Here is a 23,622-nt window from a genome sequence, read left to right on the forward strand (position 1 = left end):
GTTTCTGTAACCAGAACATATAAGAAGACAATTCTGGGGAATCTATTGCAATATCACCAAACATTGAACAAATTACAGGGAACGTATTTGCAACAGGTTATATGCAGACACAGAGTTCTGACGTGTTTTGAAGCCAGCTTGTGCATGATACAGCCCTACAACATATAACAAAGAAGAAAGGTTAGCACCTTTAAGTCACCTCTCGAACTGTTCATATAAAGAATTGGCAGCCATGGGAGATACCCTAACGAAAACTTTCCCTCTCCAAAGAGTTCCAAATCGATGAAAATAACCTCCAGAAGCCTCAAACCGTCATCCAAATCCTAAAATCTCACGATTTTCAGGATACCCACATTGCCAAAATGATCGAAAAGTGGTCTGCTGTCCACCGTTCCAAAACAGAAGGTACTCTCAAGCCTGAATTTGACTTAAAGCGGGTTTTTTGCTGTTGTACCAGGGTATCCTCCGGCCCCTTCCGGACCAGGAGACTAATCCCCTTCGTGGCATCACCGGGCACCTTAAAGCGGGTTCCACTACCGGTGAGGATTAGAACCATGTTCGTCTCACGGGGAGGACTAGCCCCTTGCCGCTAGACCCAACCCTCGTTGGTCTTTGCATAATGATTTGATTGCTAGGGACATGGATTTTTCCATTTCTAGTTCCAGTTCCTTGTGGTTGCGTTCATAGTCATTTGCAATTAGCAACAGAGCTATATGATTCAGCATTTTTGTGCCAAATGATTTCCTTGGAGCAAAAATGCTGGATCATTTGGGTGGTATTAGATGTTTAAGACTGGAATTGAAGTTGTCAGCAGTGCTTTAAATCCTATTTTAGCAGCAAGCATCATTATCATGAGTAATTGTAATTTAATTTCTGACTTCTCTAGTCAGTGATTTTTAAATTCAGGCTTTTACTGGATTCAAATACTATATTAATCTGCAGAGTGTGTTTTATCATTAAAAAGGGGGTGGCTCACATGTGGTTGCAGATGTTGAAGCCAAAAAACTAAAGCTGTTTTGAGCTCGAACTCTGATATCCAATAATTAAGAGCAAAAATATCCTGAAAAGCTTTTCTGGTGGACAAAAGGCTTGATAAGCACCAGTGTTCGCTTTGCCTGACCTCCCACCCTTCAAATTAAGGACAGTTGCAATTTGGCCCTTCAGCTTTCAAGAATACTTGGAGCTGGGGCCTTGATCGTGCTTCCAGGTCTTTTTAACCTTTGAAGACTACATGAAGGTGCCCTATATGATGATGTTTTGTGCAAGTCAGAGTTCAAGCGAATCAATGGGTTTCCTACAAGTGTATTACCTTGAACAGCTACTGATTCTGGGACATTTTAATGAGGGATAGCTCGGTGAAACTTGAATTTCATCAAAAACTAAAGAGCAAGTAAATAATGTGTCCAGTTTCTTGATTGACAAATGAACTGTCAATTCTTATTATAATCTTCTATATAGAAAAATTCACTTCCTTGAAAAGATGATAAAACAAAACGTGTTTTTACAAAACACCTAAGAATAATAGTCTCTTCTAGCTTATATTATCATTCATACTGCAACTTTCCCTGTGTAGATTGTGGCAGGATGAAATTTTTGGGCTGGTCTGATAAACATGTCAGCAGATTCTGCAATTCCTTGTTCCCCAGCTTTCAAAGGAAGTAGCCTAGGCTGCACACCAAATTGCTTGCGTGAACCATTTGTCATGTGGGGCAATGTATCAGCTGCATGTGAAACTCCACGCGAAGTAGTTCCGCCCATGTTACTAGATTGCGGTCCAAATCTGAAATGCCTGGCTGGAATTGAAACATGCTGGTTTGCCCTGTTGAGGTCGCGATGCACAGGCGTGCTCGAGTAAGCGTGTAACTTGTTGGGGGAAGGAAAGCTGTGGTTGAGATTTGAATCAGATAAAGCCCCATGATATCTCTTGTAACAATCCTGCTCTGATTCTCCATTTGTTCCAGCACTAGCAGCATCCCTGAAGCGAAGAGAAGGAGGGATATAAAAGCAACTCCTGAAGAAAGGATGTTTCAAGGCCTCATCCGCAGTGGGCCTATTGCAAGGATTCCAAGAACAAAGCATAGAAATAAGGCTGATTGCATCCTCACTAGCAGATGGTATCAATGCAGAGAGAGGGACACCATCAAACTCTGGAAATTGGTAGTTGATTGTCCTTGCCAGATGAATTCCATCAGCCCATGAATCCATGGTTGGAGCCCCTAGTACACTGCATATCTTGTACATCTGGTTTGCTTCTCCGGTACCGGGAAAGAGAGGACGAAGAGTGAGTAACTCGGCCATGATGGCACCCATTGCCCACATATCAACTTTAGAATTATAAAAATCTGATTGTAGAATAACTTCAGGAGCTCGATACCAGCGAGTGGAGACATATTGTGTAAACGGTGGTCTCGAATTGATTTCTCTAGCAAGCCCAAAATCAGCAATCTTGACAGCACCTCTGGTAACCAACAAGTTCTCTGGCTTCAGGTCACGGTGAAAATACCCTTGCTTCTGCATGTACGCAAGACCCTGAAAGACCTGGCGACACAAGTCCCTAACCTCTGCTTCTGAGAACAGGGTTTTCCTGTCTGCAATGACTTGATAAAGGTTCTGTTCCATGTACTCGAAAACAAAATACAAAAGTTTGTTTCTGAGGATTAGTTCTTTGAGCTTCACAATCTTGGGATGGTTCAGCTTCTGTAAGGACTTGACTTCTCTCAAACTCAGACATTCTTCCCATGAATCATATTCTCTCTTGATCTGCTTAATGGCAACAACTTCACCAGTCTCTTGATTGATCGCTTGCCTGACACTGCCAAAGGCACCCTCTCCAAGTTCTTTAACTAAAATGTACCTCTCCATTATTGTGCACCGATCGAAAGATCAAAATCTAATAGGAAAAAACTGGTTGCGATAAATCTGACCATTAAGCAAGAAACCTAAAGAAACTGACAAAAAACCGGAAACCATAAATTGCTGGCTTCATGGACTGGTAAAAATACCATTGTGAATGGTGATATAGCGATTTCGACCCAAGCCAGGTGCACAAAACCCTAAAAACAAATCTTCCTTTTGTATGTCTGTGCAAATACTAGCAAGTGAACAGGGTTGGCTCCATATATATGTTAGTTGAATCATATCTGTAATCCGTGGGACTACATGATTTGATATCCTTGTGCGACACGGAGAAAGAAAAATACTCGAGCTAGCATGGAGGGGGGGATGCTGCGAGTTAACAATTGCAAGTAATGTAGGGATCCTCCGCTTTCTTGTGGGCCAACTACATATGTATACGCGCGCGCGCGTATGAAGAGACTGGCACCGACTCGGGAAAAGTTACGAAGTTACCAGCTTACAACGAACTCAAAAAGTAAATGCCATCTCTTTCATGCTTTCAATTTGTAATTTGGATGTGATTCTATTTACTTGTTTTATAAGTTGTTTCAGTACATTACGGTAGGGTTATTTTTTAAAATTTATTTTTGTTTAAAAATATATTAAAATAACTTATTTTTAAAATGAATTTAATCTCAAAACTATTTCTAAAATAAATCCACTTAAAAAACTCTTTTTTTTTCAAAACAAATATAAGAATTCTGATTATATATTAGAAACTTATTATAAAACATACATATCACTTTACTTGCTGCATAAGGCCCATTTATTTCTTAGAAAGTATTTTTGTTAAAAAAAGTAATTTTTATTTAAATTAAATTTCAAAAAAATAAATTATATTTTTATGTTTGGTAATGTCATAAAAAATAAATTGAAAAATATTTTTTATTATTTGACTGCTATGTTATAGAAAATAAACTGAAAAATATATTTTTAATTTTTAAAAAAAATTATCTAGTATATACAAGACATTAAATATAATTATATGATCACTTAAAATAAAAGAATTGAATATAAAAAATGTAATAGTGAATATTTTTTATTATATCATATCTTATTTTTTAAAATATAAATATTTTAAATATAATATTATAGACATATAACCTTGTTAAATATTTTTGAAGTAGAATCTATTACTGTTTTTTTTTTTTCATTCTTAAGACCTCAAAATAAATTTTTTTTATATATGAAGAAAGAAAATTAGTTAATGGTATACAATAAGAGTTAAATATTTAAGTTTGGTATGAAGATTTTTTTATGAATAAATATATTCAAAAATATTTCGACAAGTTTTTCTAGATAAAAGTTTTTCTTTTCAAGGGGATATAGCCACCTATCCCTTTAATATATATTATTTAAGTATTATATATATATATATATATATATATATTTAAGTTTTTGAGGTCACATAATCATCTCATGATAAATGATTGCATTAAAAAATTAGAAATTTATTGAACCATTGATTAGCCAAATGGGAGAAATTTTGAGCGTGGAGGAACCCTAAATTAAACACAAGGAATTCAACTAAAATAGAACACCGAAGGATTTGCATTCGTGGAGGTAATTATGATAAATAGCTTTGTTTATTTAAATGGTGAGAAGAACTCTAAATTAGACCGTTTGAGCTTTTCTAAAATATCTATCTAAAATAATTTATGTATTTTATTTTAAGATTATTTTTGGTAATCTATTTAATAAATGTAAAATATTTTATTTTTTATGATAAATGTACACTATTTAATTGAAATTAATCATTAAAAAAAAAACTATATTTACTTCCAATGAAGGCCCGCCTTTAATCAAAGCTGGTGGGAAGGGTTGAAACATGCCCATCTGGCATATACTGAATTTTTTTAATATTTTTAAAATGTTTTAAAGTGTCAATATTAAAAATAATTTTTTAAAAATTAAAAAAATATTATTTAATATATTTAAAAAATAATTATTATCACAATCGTTCTTTTGAAATTTATAGCTGCTCAAGTAAATTTATTTATTTATTTATTAAAAATTATTTTTTATATTTTTAAATTATTATAATATAATAATGTTGAAAATAATTTAAAAAAATATTTCCAGGCAACCAGACTTACAAACACTCATCAGTACATTGCCAGCCAGCCAATGGAGAAACCCTAACGAAAACCCTTCATCTTCTACTGTCATCAAATCTATCAGCATTTTGCTTCCCACTAAAAATGGGCACCAATATTAATGGCAATTTACCAGTCAGAAATCTGCTGCTTTCTTTGATTCAAAAGCGTTTCGTGAAAACATCATCTACTACACGACCTCCAATTGCCTCATCATCTTCATCTTCTTTTACTGTTCAATATCTCATCAACTCATGCGGCCTTCCTCTACAATCTGCTCTTTCCGTCTCCAAAAAGTTCCGAATCGATGAAAATAACCTTCAGAAGCCTCAATCCGTCATCCAATTCTTGAAATCTTACGATTTTCAAGATTCCCACATTGCCAAATTGATCGAAAAGTGGCCCGCTGTCCTCCGTTCCAGAACCGAAGATAATCTCAAGCCTAAGTTTGACTTCTTCATAAAAAATGGCTTTGTGGGTCAGCTTCTGCCTCAGCTTGCCGTATTAGATCCGGTAATTTTTAGAACGTCCTTAGATGCTTCTATCAAGCCATGTTTTGAGCTTTTGAAACGATTTCTTGAAAGTAATGAGAATATTTTAGCTGCTCTTAGTCGTGCTCCTTTTTTAATGTCCTTTAGTTTCAATGCTACCGTGCGACCAAACCTTGACTTGTTGAAAAAGGAGGGAGTGACCGCTGATAGGGTTGCAAAACTGTTATTGTCGCAGCCAAGATCCTTACAACATAGTAATGATAGGATGGTTTATGCTGTCAGTTATCTTAAGCAACTGGGCATCGAACCAGACAAGACAATGTATATACATGCGCTTACAGTGATTGCACGAATGAATGAATCTGCTTGGAGGAAGAAAATTGACATGTTTAAGAGTGTTGGGTGGACCGAAGAGGAGGTTTTATGGGCTTTTAAGCGATTACCTTATATATTATTAACTTCAGAGGAGAAAATCCGGAGCATGATGGATTTCTTTCTGAATAAGATGAAGTTAGAACGGCAAACTATAGTTGCCAATCCTGCGCTTCTTAAATACTCTTTTGGCAATAGGATTCTTCCGAGGTGCAATGTTTTGGAGGTTTTGAAGTCAAAGAAGCTGATTAAAAGAGACCCAAACATTGTTTCTTTATTAAAATTAAGCGAGAAGGATTTCATGGAGAGATGTGTTATCAAGTATGAGGATAAAGTTCCTGGTTTACTGGAGATGTATGGAGGAATTGACAAAGGTAAAGGAGGATAATGGATAGCAATGAAGGTATTGTGTCAACTTGTTTTGATTTATTTTTCTCAATCTATTACTTGAATACTGTGAATTCATTTTCTTGTGATTTTACATATTCTTTCTGTAAGTCATCCATTAGAGTTTGTTTTTACTAGCATTTGTTCATGTTGAAGATCATTTACCGTGTTATTCTTAGAATTTTCTGGGAAATCTTTATTAAACACAACTGTCCTGATAAAATTATGTGATCGTATAATTCTTCCATTGATTTTCAGAGTAAAACTGAATGGTCGAGTATTTTCAATTTTGGTAGAGATTTTTGCTTTGGGAATCTTAATTTGAGCATTAAAACATAAGAGCAGCTATATAAAACATGCTCTTTGGTTGGTTCCCTCACTTGCTCAAATTATAAGCTAAAAGGGTTCTGATGCTTGTGTAAATAATTGTTTTTTAAATTTCATACAATGTTGTTCAATGATAGAACACGAGGAAAAAACAAAAACTACCCTAAACTTCTTTAGACCTTGTAGTTCTGACCCAGAAATAAGGTTAGAAGTTTGAATGGCTATTTGCTAAGGTTCAATATAGAAGAGGGTGTTAGATATGAAAGATTTAAGTCCTCTTAGTGTCATCACCCCTGCATATAAAATACCGGCTATGGTGTTGACAAACTCAGGAAGGTTTTATCAATGGACTCGAACAATGAGTTTGGTTAGGACTTGGGAGAAGCATATTTTAGATTGTAGCATGAATGAATGCATGGATTGCAAATTGCCATTTGGTACTAGTTTTTTCATTAAGCTTGTTGTCGAGAAGCTTAGTAATCTTAACAAACGAATATCATTTGCATGGTTGGGATATAGGAATTTGGATGGTGAAGCTTTCTTGTAATCAAAGCATACCCTCTACTGGTGTTTTTTGTTGGTTCTTTTGCCATTATTTGGCAGATAATAATCAAATAACAAACCCTTGATTTACCAAGTTGTGTGATGGAAAAGATAAAGATGTATAAGAACTAAAAGGGGGGAAGACACTAATTTTGTTTTTCAGTGGCGGTAGAGTATAACTTCCCACATGACCTCTTCTTCATATCTGTGGTGAAGATGCACGTGTTTATTTAACCGTAACATATGTTTGTCATTTCTAAACTTCAATGGACACATGCAACAGTCGTTTTAACGTCCAGACTTGACACAGATTGCATTCTTATTTAGAAACAATGGAACAAGTATTTCAATGGCCGTGTTATATTTCAGTTGAAAAACGATCAATGTTTGCTACGGGGCTAAATTTACATTATTCATCTAATAATGAAGGTGGAGGGCAACCTTTTGTTTTCTATAGTTACATGTGTGCAGTGCATAATGAATTGAAGTTGTCAGCAGTGTTTAAATCCTATTTTAGCAGCAAGCACTGTTTTCTATAGTTATCTTGAGTAATTGCAATTTAATTTCTGACTTATTTATACAGTGATTTTTAAATTCATGCTTTTTCCTGATTCAAATACCATATTATTCTTCTGAGAATGCTTTATCATTAAAAAGGATTGGCTCACATGTGGTTGCAGATGATGAAGCCAAAAAACTGAAGCTGTTTTGAGGTCGAACTCTGACATCCCACAATTAAGAGCAAAAACATTACTGAAAACCTTTCCTGGTGGGCAAAAGGCTTGACAAGCACCAGGGTACGATTTGCCGGACCTCCCATCCTTCAAATTAAGGACAGTTCAAATTTGGCCCTTCAACTTTCCAGACTCCTTGTATAGCTGGGACCTTGATCGTGCTTCCAAGTCTTTTTAACCTTTGAAGACTACATGAAGGTGCCCTTTATGTTGTTGTTGTGTACTTGTTATTCACCTGTACAGATATTTCGTAAGAATTGAGCTCTGTTGTTGCATTTAACAAAATTGATTAAAAATTTCATCTGTTTCAGGCATTAAAACGAACAGTAGAGGTAAATATTTCAAATTTACCCAGGATGTATGGCAAGTTTTAAAAAAAATCAGATAATAGAACTTACTGTATAGAAAATTTAATATTTCAGGATGAATAACATTACTCAAAAAGTTAATCTGTCCCCTATTTACCAATTGTATCAACGATCTGATTGCTCTCTTTTTGAAGAAAAATAAAATTATGATGGATTTATACATTAATCCATACGTGAACACAAATTTCCATATCTGCAATTTAGTTTATTCTTTTTTGACATTGACTTGATAAATTGATCCACAATTTAGATATCATTGTAAACTCGTTTGGGTCAAAATTAGCAATTTTTTATAAAAAAAAATATCTGTTTATATATATATATATATATAAATATTTATATTTATCACGTTCTGAGCTCTTTCTGAGCTTGACTTGTTTATCTAATCTGTAAGCACGTTTAATAGGAATTTCATGTGTTATAATCGCAACAAATTCAAACTCATTATTCAAATCGTCCTTAACCTCCTGCATCATATTGGGTTTAGCTTGGTGGGACAGAGATAATGTTGGTTAATTTGTTTCCTTACCTTTTCTATATATTTCTTTTATAGCATTTTATTTTACTTCTTGTGTATACAAGGGAGCACACAAAGCATTCGTTTGATTGTTAAAATGTCCCTCAGATATTAATTTTACCTTCAGGTCCAATGATCATGTCTGATTTTTTTTTTCTTTTCTTTTTTAGGTCACACAATCATCTCAAGATAAAATAATTGTATTAAAAATTTAGAAATTCATGGATATCCAAAGTGAATATGAAAAACTTTGAATATGAAAAAGTGAGAGTAATGATAGTTTAAAATACAGGTAAACCAATTTAATAATTAATCAGGTTTAAGGAAGGAATAGAAATGAGGTTTAGTGAATTGACTTGTAGTTTGATGTATCAACTCAAATTATAATTTATAAAAACAAAAATAACATTATTTTAATTAAAAAAAAACTTGCTTGAATTAAAATCCAACCCGAGTCAGGCTTTAGATTATCAAATCAACTCGACGAGCTAAGCTGAGTATTATAGACATGGTTTAAAAGCCTTAAATAAACTTAAGGAACTCAACTTAAACGAAATAAATAGGGTTTGCATTTATGGAGATGACTCTGACAAAGAGCTATTTTAAATACAAAACTATCCTAAATTCTTTCATGATTAATCTTGGCAACGTTTAATTTAGTGGAACAAAGGTAGTTTTTGTATGGCTCGTTCCAAATTATATTTGCTTAATTCTTGCTTAAATCACAATTTAAGGAAGCTAGATGCACTGTCTTTGCCAGTTGCTTACGACAGTTTCTCCAAACATTAAATCATGATTGGATATACAAACAGGTTGTTGGCTCAGTGGTTGTTGGGGCAGCTCCCCTTTCTTTAAATTTTGGTTCGAGTCCCAGTGGGAGTAGAGCTGGAGAGTTTGTTCATTTCATGTCTCTATTGAGTTCTTCCTGTGCAGTATGCCTATCACCCTCGTGGTGCTTTACCTATTTACTGGACTTGCAGGATGTTCAGTGGACCGTGGGATTAGTCGTGGTGCGCGCAAGCTGGCCCGGACACCCACATTAATAAAAAAACAAAAAATCATGATTGGATATAACGTTATCTGCTGTTGTTTTCGTGGTATGTTTAGACCTAAAACGCCATTGCTAGTAAAATGTAGGTTCCAATCATTTTTCAACCACGACAAGTTTGTAGCAGATAAAAAACAACAGAAAATTCTGAAGAAAAAAAACATGAAAAATAAATTACTGTAAGAAAATTTAAATTCCTTATGTTAGTGGTAGGGATGGCAAGTGTAACTAGCTCCATGGAGGTCCACCTTTTACTCGATCGAAAATAAGTGTGGAAGGAAGTTCGTTCTTAAAGTGAGGGTAGAGGCTAATAAAATACTGGCATGATTGGGAATAATATATTTGAGAGTATACTTGTGATTATTTTTTAAAATATTTTTTATTTAAAAATATATTAATATAATATTTTTTTATTTTTAAAAAATTATTATTGATATTAGCACATCAAAATAATCTGAAAACACCAAAATAATATTAATTTAAAGTAAAAAAAAATAAAAAAAATTTAAATTTTTTTAAAAATATTTTTGAAAAAAAAAAACAAACAGATCTATATCTTTATACTTGAATTTACATGTAAATATATTTTATTTTATTTTTACAAATAAATTTAGAATAGCTTATGCATTTCTAAAAATATTATTTTAAGTAATTTTTTTAATAAATGTAAAATATTTTATTTTTAATGATCCATGTATATTATTTAGTTGAAATTTATAATAAAAAAATGCGTGTACTTCTAGGTCCGCCTTTTAAGCAGAGCGGGTGTGGAGTATTGAAATTATACTACACAAGGAGGGGTTTTTTATGGTGCTTTATTGTTCATTGAATCACCTTAATATATATTTTTAATTATTTTATAATAAATTAATGTGCTAATTAGCGTGTGTGCCAACCTAAACGTCATGAGTTCGAGCGCCAGGAGAGGTGGATTTATTTTTTGAATTGTTATAAATGACCCGCTTATTATATTTTTTTCAAAAAAAATATAGGGTGAATGAAAGAAAAAGATAAAACAAGAATAGGTTACTACAGGTGAGCCAGGTGTTGACATAGTCGTTGTTGAGTTTTTATTTTTTTTCATTTACATTCTAAAAATTTTATTAGATTCATTTACTTTTTATTTTTAATATGGTTTTTAAATACTAGTATAATACTTTATTTGAATTTTAATATTTTTTCTCAATTGTTATGTATTTTATATGAAAATAATAATACTATAAATAATAAATTGTTTGTTAAAAAGCGATTGAAATCGAGTTTAAATTATAAAAAAAGTTTAAATAGGTTTTGAACATGATTTCATTATATATTACATTTATGATTTTTTAAAATTTTAATCCGAATGTCTAGTTTTTTTGTTAATTTGTTTTTAAAAATCATAAAATATTTTTCTAAAACAAAAACAATGGTTTTTATTAAAAAAATATTACATTAAATAAGATAAATAAAAGATATATTAATAAAAAATTTATTTAAAAAAAATCCAAAACAATTGTATTTTGAGATTTAATGATAATGTGAACAAAAAATTAACTATATATTTTTTTTATGTTCAAAGAAATTAAGTTTTTCATAGGTTATGAATATACAGACTAATTTAACTCTGTAGTTAAAGAACTTGTTTGGAAATGTAACAAACATTGTATTTAAAAATATTTTTTATTTAAAAATATATTAAAATAATATATATATATATATATATATATATAAGTATTTTAAAAAAATTAAAAAACAAGGTTTCACCTCAATTATAAACCGAGCCAAAATATCTTCATAGATGCAAAAACTAGAGGGTGCCTGAGCCTCCTTCGACCTCCATTGTAATCCCTACTCAATGGGTTTTAACTTAAAGGCTCTCTGTCCCCCTCTCACTCCAGTTTCTCTCTGAAAAAAAGGGCCACCTGAAACAAGCCCATCTGGGCCAGTCAAATTTAGCAGACCGCCAGCCAGCCAGCCAGGGGAGAAACCCTAACGAAAACCCTTCTTCTTCTTCTTTCCCTGTCACCAATCTTTCAGCATTTTGCTTCCCACTAAAAAATGAGCACCAATATTAATAGCAATATACCATTGAGAAATCTGCTTTCTCTGATTCAAAGACGTTTCCTGAAAACATCATCTACTACACGACCTCCCATTGCCTCATCTTCTTTTACTGTTCAATACCTCGTCAACTCATGCGGGCTTCCTCTACAATCTGCTCTTTCCGTCTCCAAAAAGTTCCAAATCGATGAAAATAACCTTCAGAAGCCTCAATCCGTCATCCAGTTCTTGAAATCTTACGATTTTCAGGATGCCCACGTTGCCAAATTGATCGAAAAGTGGCCCGCTGTCCTCCGTTCCAGAACAGAAGGTAATCTCAAGCCTAAGTTTGACTTCTTCATAAAAAATGGCTTTGTGGGTCAGCTTCTGCCTCAGCTTGCCGTATTGGATCCGAGAATTTTTAGAGCCTCCTTACATGCTCATATCAAGCCATGTTATGAGCTTCTGAAACGATTTCTTGAAAATAATGAGAATATTTTAGCTGCTCTTAGTCGTGCTCCTTTTTTAATGTCCTTTAGTTTCAATGCTACCGTGCGACCAAACCTTGACTTGTTGAAAAAGGAGGGAGTGACCGCTGATAGGGTTGCAAAACTGCTATTGTCGCAGCCAAGATCCTTACAACATAGTAATGATAGGATGGTTTATGCTGTCACTTATCTTAAGCAACTGGGCATCGAACCAGACAAGACAATGTATATACATGCTCTAACAGTGATTGCACGAATGAATGAATCTGCTTGGAGGAAGAAAATTGACATGTTTAAGAGTGTTGGGTGGACCGAAGAGGAGGTTTTATGGGCTTTTAAGCGACTCCCTTGTCTATTATTAAGTTCAGAGGAGAAAATCCGGAGCATGATGGATTTCTTTCTGAATAAGATGAAGTTAGAACGGCAAACTATAGTTGCCAATCCTGCGCTTCTTAAATACTCTTTTGGCAAAAGGATTCTTCCAAGGTGCAATGTTTTGGAGGTTTTGAAGTCAAAGAAGCTGATTAAAGGAGACACAAACATTGCTACTTTTCTAAAATTAAGCGAGAAGGATTTCATGGTGAGATGTGTTGCCAAGTATGAGAATAAAGTTCCTGGTTTACTGGAGATGTATGGAGGAATTGACAAAGGAAAAGGATGATAATGGATAGCAATGAAGGTACTGTGTCAACTTGTTTTGATTTATATCGCTCAATCTATTGATTGAATAATGCGAGTTCATTTTCTTGTGATTTTACTTATTCTTTCTTTATGTCATCTATTGGGGTTTGTTTTTACCAGCATTTGTTCATGTTGAAGATCATTTACCGCGTAATTCTTAGAATTTTTGGGAATCTTAATTTGACTACTAAAACATAAGATCAGCTATATAAAACATGCTCTTTGGTTGGTTCCCTCCCTTGCTTATAAGCTAAAAGGGTTCTGATGCTTGTGTAAATAATTGCTGTTTAAATTTCATAAAATGTTGTTCAATGATAGAACACGATAGGAAAAGGAAAAAACAAAACTACCCTAAACTTCTTTAGACCTTGTAGCTTCAATTCCTACGAGCTCTGACCCGGAAATAAGGTTAGGAGTTTGAATGGCTATTTTGCTATGGTTCAATATAGAAGAGGGTGTCAGATATGAAAGATTTAAGTCCTCTTAGTGCTATCACTCGTGCATATAAAATACCGGCTATGGTGTTGACAAACTCAGGAAGGTGGTATAAATGGACTCAAACAACGAGTTTGGTTAGGACTTGGGAGAAGCAAATTTTAGATTGTAGGCATGAATGAATGCATGGATTGCAAATTGCCATTGGGTACACTAGTTTTTTCATTAAGCTTGTTGTCGAGAAGCTTAGTAATCTGAACAAATGTATATCATTTGCATGGTTGGAATATAGGAATTTGGATGGTGAAGTTCTCTTGTAATCAAAGCATACAGGTTCGAACCCTCTACTGGTGTTTTTTGTTGATTATTTTTCCATTATTTGGTCGATAATAATCAAATAACAATCCCTTGATTTACTTAGTTGTGTGATGGAAAAGATAAAGATGTATAAGAACTAAAAGGGGGGAGACACTAATTTGGTTTTTCATTGGCGGTAGAGTTTAACCTCCACACAACCACTTCTTCATATCTATGGTTTAGATGCACGTGTTTATTTAACCGTAACTTATGTATGTCATTTCTAAACTTCAATGGACACATGCAACCGTTTTGTAAACATCCAGACTTGACACAGATTGCATGCTTATTTACAAACAATGGAACAAGTATTTCAATGGATGTGTTATATTTCAGTTGAAAAACTTTAAATGTTTGCTACCGAGCTAAATTTACACTATCCAGCTAATAATGAAGGTGGGGGACAACCTTTTGTTTTCTATAGTTACATGTGTGCAGTGCATAATGATTTGATTGGTAGTGACTTGGATTTGTCCATTTCTAGTTCAGAGTTCTTTCCGGTTGCATTTATAGTCATTTTGCTATTCGCAACTGAGCCAAATGATGCAGCATTCTAATGCTGAGTCATTTGGGTGGTGTAAGATGCTTAAGACTGGAATTGAAGTTGTCAGCAGTGTTTTAAATCCTATATTATCATGAGTAATTGCAATTTAATTTCTGACTTCTTTATACAGTTATTTTTAAATTCATGCTTTCTCCTGATTCAAATACTATATTATTCTCCTGAGAGTGTTTTATCATTAAAAAGCATTGGCTTGCATGTGGTTGCAGATGATGAAGCCAAAAAACTGAAGCTGTTTTTAGGTCGACCTCTGATATCCCACAGTTAAGAGCAAAAACATGCTGAAAACCTTTCCTGTTGGGCGAAAGGCTTGACAAGCACCAGCGTACTCTTTGCCGGACCTCCGATCCTTCAAATTAAGGACAGTTCAAATTTGGCCCTTCAACTTTCAAGACTCCTTGGAGCTGGGGTCATGATCGTGCTTCTAAGGTAATCCAATAACATAAAAAAAAAAAAAAAAAGTGAGCGGGGGCACAAACTAATGGTGCCCAAGTCTTAACCTTTGAAGACTACATGAGGCTGCCCTTTATGTTGTTGTATTGTGCTTGTTTTCACCTTGTACAGATATTGTTAAAGTGGAGACTCATTTGTAAGAATTACACTCCTTTTGTTTCTTTAAATCAAATTGATTAAAAACTTCATCCGTGTCACACAATCAGCTCCAAGGTTTTTATATTTGTTTTAGGTCGCATAATCAAAATAATTGCATTAGGAATTTAGAAATTCAAGGACATCCAAAGTAAATAATGTTAAACCACTCTTATTAGCCAAGTGACCACTCCTCTTTGACAGGAAAGTTTTGATGTGAAAGAATGGGACTAACAATAGTTTAAAGGACAGTTATACGACAATATTTGGTGATTAATTTGGCCTAAAGGACAGTTATACGAGTTAGAGTCGCAGGAGGAGTGGATCGACTTATAGTCAACTCAAGCTATCATTTAAGAAAACAACTACAATATTGTTTTGTTAAAAAAAATAAAAATAAAAAAGTTCAGGGTAAAATTCAATCCGAACCGAGCTTTGAATTATCAAGTGACTCGTTAAACCGAGCTGAATTTTCTAACTATGATTTAAAGATTTTTAACTATGATTTATAACTATAAGGTGAGAATAACTTTAAATTAGCCCATTCAACATTTTCCTCTATATGTTTAATAGTAGTAATCTCAAAGGGATCTGGGATTAGGAATTTTATTAAATGAACTGAGTAAAATAAATAAATTTATATTGTTAATTAGTGGAACAAATATGATGATGGAGAGAAAAATTGTGGTGCAGCTTTGTTTAGGAGTATAATAGCTTGGCTTTAAAGTACTTTTTAAAAATATATTTATTTTGAAAAAATATCAAACTAATATAATTTTTAGTACTTTTCAATGATTTGATGTGTTGATATAAAAAAAATCTGAAAAAAATATTTTGATTTATTTTTAAATTAAAAATACTTTTCAAAAATAATTTACACCATAATATCAAACAATCACTAATAAAATGTATTTAGTGCAAGTTTTATTATTTTATATATATAGTCTGATTTCTATTTTTCATTTTATTGTTTTGAAAATGAGCATTTCATCTTGCTTTTTAGGTTGCTTTTAATTAGTGTTTTGGAATAAAAAGGACATGAATGTACTACAAGCATTTAAATTTAAGTTCTTTGTATTAATTTAATATAATTTATGTACTTTATTTATTTTAATTTAAAGGTGGTACAAAAATTAAATTATATATATATATATATTATGAACAATATATAATAAGATATAATGTTTATTATTATACATATAGATATTCATAATAGTTTATATATTTACAATAAAAAAAAAGGTAAATGTAAGTTTGTTACAGAAAATGCCGTCGATGGAAACAGGGCAAAAATGAGCAACAAATTTACCTTTTCTGTTGAACTGGTAGCCGCCGTAACTCAATTTCCTTGCATCCAAAAACCCTAATTCTCAGTCATCAATGCATTTTTGCTTCCAAAGAACATGAGCAGCACTTAGCCATGAGAAGCCTGCTGCTTTCTCTGCTTCATAAACGTTTCTTGAATACATCACCACCACCACCCACTGCCCCATCGTCACCGTCATTTACTGTTCAGTACCTCATTACCTCATGTGGGCTTTCCTTGCAGTCAGCTCGTTCTGTTTCCAAAAAGTTCCAAATCGATGAACAGAATCTCCGAAAGCCCCTTTCCGTTATCCAACTTTTGAAATCTCACGATTTTAAGGATGCCCACATTGCCAAAATGATCGAAAAACGACCCCGATTGCTTCACTGCAGTACACAAGACAATTTGAAGCCCAAATTCGACTTCTTCATCAAGAATGGATTCGTGGGTCGACTTCTCCCTGAGTTATTGGTTTCAGATCCGGTAATTTTGACCAGGAACTTGGGTTCTCGTATTAAGCCATGTTTTAAGCTTTTGAAGTCATTTGTACAGAATCGTGAAGGCGTTGTAGCTCTTCTTAAGCGTGCTCCGTTTTTTTTATCGTATGGTTCCATGGACTCAATGCAACTAAATATTGATTTGTTGGTAAAAGAGGGTGTGGCTGCTGATAGGATTGCAAAACTTTTGATCTGGCAACCAAGAAGTATACTCTATAAGCCTGATAGGATAGTTTATGCGCTAAATGCTCTTAAGAACCTGGGACTTCAGCCAGGGGATAAACCCTTTATACAGGCTCTTAGCGTGAGGATACAATCGAATGACACGGCTTGGAAGAAGAAAATTGAAGTTATCAAGAGTTTGGGCTGGAGTGAAGAGGAGGTTTTGAGGAGTTTTAAACGACACCCGCCATTATTTGGATACTCAGAGAAGAAAATCAGGACTGCAATGGATTTCTTTATCGACACTATGAAGTTGGAACGACAATCTATAATAAACAGTCCCAGTTTTCTTGGGATGTCAATTGATAAAAGGATTCGTCCAAGGTATAACGTTATCAAGGTTTTGGAGTCAAAGGAACTGATTAAAAGAGATAAGAAGATTAGTACTTTGTTGTCATTAAGTGAGAAAAATTTCTTGGCGAAATATGTCATCAAGTATGCGGATGAGGTCCCAGGTTTACTAGAGATATATGGTGGTGCTGGCAAGGCAAAATAGATGGTCACTTGATTGAAAATGAAGCAAGTTCACTTTTGCCGTTGCACAAGCAGAAGGAGATGTTAGCAAGTTTGTATTTCTAAATCTCAATCGAATATGTTGTTTCATTGTTGTGTCCTTTCCAATTGTAGTTTCTTGAAGTTGTCTCATGGTGGAGTTTTTGTTTGAGATCTTTTATTGCCCATTCTAACACTAGCTACTGAATGTTGAGTGTATTGCTGACACGAGAACTTGGAAAGTTCCCGACTGAACTCTGTTTCCAGGCTTAAAAAATCTGCACATCATGTCTTAAATATCTACTTAGCATAATTATCTCTTGATAAAATGGTTGCTTTGTGAAAATGTGTAATTTTTCACAAATAAATGGGCATTAAACTGAATGATGTATTTGATGCACTTGATATTGGTGAATATATTAGGCATAAGAAAGTATTTAGTTGATTTATCTCTCCCCAGAAACCCACACAAGTCTGGTGGAGTAAATCCCAACTATTATCTCCTCATGCCTCTAGAACATTGTAACCTGCAAATAATATGCATGTTCTGCTGTCCCAGAATCATGACTCACAATAAATTATAATAAGTTCCGAGACTAAATCAGCTTTACTTGCACAGAACTGATGGAAGGATTGCGTTGGAAAGCACCTAATGGGTATCAGAATGGGGTTTGCTGGCTTGAATGACCTTTGAAGAAGAGGACTGTCCATTGGATCACAATGAAACTTAAAGGAGAATGAAAGTAGCTTGGCATGTCTGAATATGGCGATGAGGAGTGGTGAAAATTGTGGGATCATTTCATTACTCAGGCACGCTCATGGCTTTGGTTTCATGAAAGAGGGGGCGCCAGATATTAGAAATGTTAGGCAAGTAGCTCTGTTTCTCTGGTATAAGAAATTACAACCACTAGCAATTGTTTTTGACAAACTCGAAAAGGTTGCTGCAGAATCATTTTGCTTTTTTTTTCTGTGGAGAGGCAGATTTAAGCCTTCTGCTTGTTGTAAAACAAAAATGCATGGGTTTTGAATTGCAGTTAGGTAAAGAAATCACTGTTTGTGAGTTTATCATTGATCAGTTAATGATCATGTACATGGACGCATGTCTCGTAGATGTTGAGTTTGTACATCGCGTGGACTGGCTACTCATGAACTGTTCTTAGCACCAGATTGTTTCTTATTTGATTACTATTCTTTGTACCAGTAGTTTTGAATCTATGTTTTCGCCAATGACACTACGCATTGGCAGACATCTCGTCAATTCAACAGCTTGTTTACTCCTGAGGTAGTAATTGATGCTGGATACTATAGGGTTCACCTTTAGGTGCTGTAGGTGATGTGTACATGGTTGTGCCAGGTTTCTCCAGGCCTCTTTTTAACAATAAAATCAGTTTTTTGACTCAAAAGCTTCGCTTTTGTGATGTTCAAGAAATGTTCCCTCGGGTTTGATAGGTGACTGAGAATCCCAAACGACTGTGTACTCTAAAGATGCTTCCTCTTCACCATGCAATCTCGCTTTTCTAGTAGAAGCATTCAACTGTGCGAAGAAGGTTCGGTGTATAGTAAACTGGGCATATGGGAAATCAAAGCTCTCTGCCCATAGATGCATTCCAGACTCGTTTACTAATAAAACACAACAGAAAACACCATGGAAATCACAAGATAACAAAAATGAAAATAAACCTGTCTTGAAAACTCACAGCCGGGAAAGCCACAAGGCTCGTCTCTATTACATGACACTTTAGATTCTCTATTGTACCGCATTTTGGATACGAACCTGTCAATTGGTAAGCTCCATAATGGCAGAAACTATGTCTCCATCTGCTGCCTTCAAAGCTTTCACAGCCTTTGACCTGGAGACTCCTGCCTGGGTCATCACTAATTCAATATCCTTTGGCTCCACTCCGGTTTCATCTACCTCTTCATCATCCTGAGCTATGGCTGAAGTCTCAGGTTTTGAAATGACATGACTGAGATCAGGAGCCTTGAACTGCTCTGCTGCCTGAGTTTGTAGCTGGGAACTCAGGTCTTCGATCTTAGCCTCTCCAAAGATCACATATGTGTCAGATGTTGGGCTCTTGAAAACATCAGGTTTGGAGATAACAAACAAGATCTGGTTTAAGTGGTATCCAATGTTAGGAGCTAGCAAACAAAAGAAAAATATATAAAAGCAGAGTTTTTATGAGTAGAACGCAAGATGAATCAATCAAAATAAAAGCTTACATTCTTGCTCTTTTTTACTGTAACCCGACTAACACCAGGGATAGTTTTCATTCCAAGCTTCAGCATTGCTTTACGACTTTTCTTTTCACTTCGGCTTTGTTTTGATCTACCACCCACATCTCCATCTTGTTGTCCTGTGAACAAAAAAGAGGGAGAGAATGGAGGAAGATCATTAGAACAAATAAAAAAAAAAAAAAACACGAGAAATAAGCTGCAGAATAGATTGTAGTCAATGACGAGGCAGCAAGCCATTTTAGGGGTTCATACATAACACAAGATTTGTGTCACGGACTAATCAAGAATTACAATCCGAGGTTGTTCATTGTACAGCGTTGAACATTTCTCATACCAAACCTGAAGTCCTTGAGATATCTTTATTCTACCTCTTGATACTTTTGTTCAGATCCCATAACAGATATGTCAAACTCATAAAAAAAGGCCTTGTAGATGCATATGCAGGTGCCTTGAAATGTTTCCTCTTCATTTATTTGTTTTCAGGTGAATAAATATGCCAAGAAAACTGTGCTGCTCGTGAAAATCAACTGATCGAATATCAATACCAATTGACAAGGTTGAAGAATGGAAATCAATATCAGGAACTTCCATAACCTCTTGTGCACTATTAACAGCAGTTGAGGCTAAGTCAGGTCTCATAGTGTCCTTTTCCTCTCCAAGTGCAATGTGCTACATCAAGATTTCAACTCTACCAGCTAAAAATTAAAATCACCTTAAATCCCAGTGCCAGTCATTACATGGTTTAATACTTCAAATAACCAAGGAAATAAATTATGTTTAAGTTATACTAGCCAAAATATATATATAAAAAAATAACACCACTTTTTCCATCGCATATTATACCAGATACTTTAGGATGTTAAAATATTTTGACATGGTGGATGACTGCCCTGTCAATAATACAGCCTAAATCCTAGGAGAGGTGGTGAAATATTAGAGACTGCAGATAATACAAAAACCCAAGAGCCATGACTTCTAAATTCCAGAGAAATGTTCTGCATCAATTCACACGCAGACATGCACAAAACTTCATGCATCATATTCAAAGAATTCAGAATCATTAACTACACCAATATATGCATGAAAAATGTACTTCTTATGCAAAATCCATCGATGCAAGTAAAAACCACAGCACAAAAATCCATTAAAAAAAGAAAATAAAAAGAAAAGAGTATAAAGCAACAAAGTAAAACCAATAAGATTTCAAACAGCAAGAACCTACCTTCAGCTTCATCTTCATCCTTGTCGTCATCGTCGTCGTCATCCTCGTCGTCATCCTCTTCATCCTCAACCTCAGGCTTATCAGCCTACACACAAAAACAGAGAGAAGGGGGTAGGTTTTAGATAGTTTCCACATTTTAATTAGCATACTATAAATCAAACAAGATATGTCATCAATTCATCATAAGATTTTCAAACAAGTTACATTCAACACAAATGACCCTATTCACATACAAATTCCACGGGAAAATATCGCTAAAGAGACCTAATCAAATCCTCGTTTATCATCCACAAAATCACTCCCAAATTACCAATATCCAACAAAAGTTCGAAGAGAAACAAATCCCATTAACATTTTAACCCAATATCACGCCTCCTCCCATTAAATAAAACATCAAGACTTCACACATACCCAGCAAGACCCATCATCTACATAAAGTGTTGAAGAATTAGTATAGATTACATCAGATCTAACACAAACAGAATCACCATAAACAACAAATAAAATATAAAAGGAGCAGAAGCCCATTAAAGATCTACCAAAAAATAATCAATAAAGCCCCAGAAATGAAACGAATACATCGAAAGTCAACAACTTTAGATCCCGCTATATACATCCATACAAATATCTAAGAAAATTTCTAGAGAAAGATTACTTCAAGAATCTTTTGAATTTCAAGCTGGGCAGCAAGGAGCTCTTCTTGACTCTGGGCAGTCATGATTTCTTGATTCTTTTTCTGCAGGTAGAGAGAAGGACTGTGAAAGTGTGTGTCAAGTTTGTAGACAAAAACCCTAAAACCCTTTAGTGTTTACTTGTTGCAAGAGCTCGTTTATTTATAAAAAAAAAAAAAAAAAAAAGTTTTGGAAAATATTTAATATTTTTTTAATCTGTTTTTATATCATATTAATTAAAAATAAATTTTAAAAAATAAAAAAAATATTATTTTATTTTGTTTTTAGATAAAAAATATTTTAAAAAATAATTATTATTACAGTAAAAAAAACAAGATTTAATACATCATTTGGTTGGTAAGGTAGTAACTCGTTTTTCTAATGTTTTTTAATATTTTTTTATTGAATTAAGATATTTTTAAAGATTTTAATATAATATTATTAAAAAGTAAAAATATAAAAAATATTATTTTTATATATTTTAATTATAAATTATTTTTATAAAAACATGTTTATCGTATTACTAAACATATTGATATTATAGTACCCAATACTTTTAAAAAATATTTTCATATTAATATTATTAAAAAATATTATTTTAATATATTTTTAAAGTTTATCTAAAAATAAAAATCACCTCAATTTTAAACACTAACTTGGTAAGAGGACATTTGGTAATGAGGTTGCGTATGTGTTTTAAACAAAACACAGATACAACTTGTTTGGTAAAAAAAAAAATAACTTACTATTCATGGGTCCTACACTGTTTTTGCTTTCAAAACACAAGGAAAAGAAAAGCAGACGAATGTTGTTTCCTGCGCACTTCATGCTAGTTAATTATGATTAAAAGGAACAGTGTAGCCAGCTGCATTGTTTCGGTCGAACTGGTTCCGGCCAGACCGGTCCAAAGCTCAAAATACATTGAATCAAGTCCGACCTAGAAAAATAAAAAATAAAAAATATTTTTTATTTTTTAATTGTGTTTTATTCAAAAAAAATTAGTGTTTAACATTATTCAATGACACTATATAAATTAGATAGAGATCGCTTGATGACGTAACATTTGTAGAATTTAATTGCAATCCCAATTTTTTTCCTGATTATATTTTACCTGATGTTGTTGTGTGCTTAAGAAACCAAAAAAAAAAATTGTAGTCCATGTTGGATTTATTTTATACGTGATGGAATTGTAGATAGTTTAATAAAATAATAAAAAATATTTTATATAAAATATTATTTATTTCATAATGTAATAACAATAGTTAAATCTATAATATTTAAATTAAAAACCATCAATATTAATAATAATTTTTTTAAAATTATTTTATAATCTTAATTTCAAAAGCATTATTAACCAAACACATTAAACTACTTTTTGCTCAACCTTAATTTCAATCACAGTTTTAACCACACAGATATTTTTTCAAACCAACCTCAACTAAAAATACTTTTTATAAAACAATTTTTTTAAAACCACAACTAAAACAGCAATCACAGTATCAAACACACTCTAAAATTATCATGGAGGCTTTATGCCCTTTCTCCCCTCACAATAACACCACTGTATATTTACCAATATAAATATTACATGCTTTTCTTTTCTTTTTATTTACCAGTATAAATATGACCTTTTTCTTTATATTTTTAATTTTAAAACACCCAAGAAATAAAGGGTTACCAGTATATATATATATATATATATATATATATATATATATATATATATATATATATATTTGCCAATATAAATATAGCATGCTTTTCTTTTATTTTTATTTTTTATGTATGTGATCAGTATATATATTGTTATTTATTTATTTATTTATTTATTTTTATTCATAAATTTGCGAAGACAACTATATCCCATTTCTTTTGCTTATGCAACAACACCACGAATAAATCACAAATCTACAAACGCCAAAACTATGACAAGCACGAAAATCAGGAAAAGAAGATCATGGAAAAAATAAAATATTTGGCTCAAGAATTCCTAAATTATATCGATTTATTTAAAATAAAATAAAAACATTGTTTTAGATTAATACAGCAAACCCATAACACAAAAC

The 23,622-nt window shown here is 33.3% G+C and overlaps 5 protein-coding genes across 7 annotated transcripts; 3 read left to right on the plus strand and 2 right to left on the minus strand.

Annotated features, from left to right (window-relative positions):
- Positions 1–1,366: 1,366 nt before the first annotated feature.
- Positions 1,367–3,225, minus strand: LOC118054731 (cyclin-dependent kinase F-4). The gene has a single exon (XM_035066414.2). The coding sequence runs from the start codon at positions 2,860–2,862 to the stop codon at positions 1,549–1,551; it is 1,314 nt and encodes a 437-aa protein (XP_034922305.1). The 5' UTR covers positions 2,863–3,225; the 3' UTR covers positions 1,367–1,548.
- Positions 3,226–4,981: 1,756 nt separating this feature from the next.
- LOC118054732 (transcription termination factor MTERF8, chloroplastic) lies at positions 4,982–8,492 on the plus strand. Of its 3 annotated transcripts, XR_012169372.1 has the most exons (3): positions 4,982–5,504; positions 5,630–6,257; positions 7,792–8,487. XR_012169372.1 is itself a non-coding variant. In XM_035066415.2 (2 exons), the coding sequence occupies exons 1-2, from the start codon at positions 5,097–5,099 to the stop codon at positions 7,821–7,823; spliced, it is 1,164 nt and encodes a 387-aa protein (XP_034922306.1). In that variant the 5' UTR covers positions 4,982–5,096; the 3' UTR covers positions 7,824–8,492. The 3 variants fall into 3 exon arrangements, 2 of the variants coding, with proteins under 2 accessions (XP_034922306.1, XP_034922307.1); XM_035066415.2 differs by having other exon boundaries at positions 4,982–6,228; positions 7,792–8,492; XM_035066416.2 differs by having other exon boundaries at positions 4,982–6,257; positions 7,792–8,483.
- A 3,060-nt stretch (positions 8,493–11,552) lies between these two features.
- On the plus strand, positions 11,553–14,978 carry LOC118054733 (transcription termination factor MTERF8, chloroplastic). The gene is made up of 2 exons (XM_035066417.2): positions 11,553–12,967; positions 14,533–14,978. Exon 1 carries the CDS (start codon positions 11,819–11,821, stop codon positions 12,947–12,949), a length of 1,131 nt encoding a protein of 376 aa, XP_034922308.1. The 5' UTR covers positions 11,553–11,818; the 3' UTR covers positions 12,950–12,967; positions 14,533–14,978.
- A 1,169-nt stretch (positions 14,979–16,147) lies between these two features.
- On the plus strand, positions 16,148–18,613 carry LOC118054734 (transcription termination factor MTERF8, chloroplastic). The gene is made up of 2 exons (XM_035066419.2): positions 16,148–17,501; positions 18,048–18,613. The coding sequence occupies exon 1, from the start codon at positions 16,332–16,334 to the stop codon at positions 17,430–17,432; it is 1,101 nt and encodes a 366-aa protein (XP_034922310.1). The 5' UTR covers positions 16,148–16,331; the 3' UTR covers positions 17,433–17,501; positions 18,048–18,613.
- A 370-nt stretch (positions 18,614–18,983) lies between these two features.
- Positions 18,984–21,700, minus strand: LOC118054735 (nascent polypeptide-associated complex subunit alpha-like protein 1). Its single transcript, XM_035066421.2, has 4 exons — positions 21,541–21,700; positions 20,886–20,970; positions 19,649–19,782; positions 18,984–19,538 (listed from the first exon to the last, which is right to left on the minus strand). Exons 1-4 carry the CDS (start codon positions 21,601–21,603, stop codon positions 19,206–19,208), a joined length of 615 nt encoding a protein of 204 aa, XP_034922312.1. The 5' UTR covers positions 21,604–21,700; the 3' UTR covers positions 18,984–19,205.
- Between the last annotated feature and the right edge of the window lie 1,922 nt (positions 21,701–23,622).

This window comes from Populus alba, chromosome 3, assembly GCF_005239225.2.
Source record: "Populus alba chromosome 3, ASM523922v2, whole genome shotgun sequence".
Lineage (NCBI taxonomy): Eukaryota > Viridiplantae > Streptophyta > Magnoliopsida > Malpighiales > Salicaceae > Populus > Populus alba.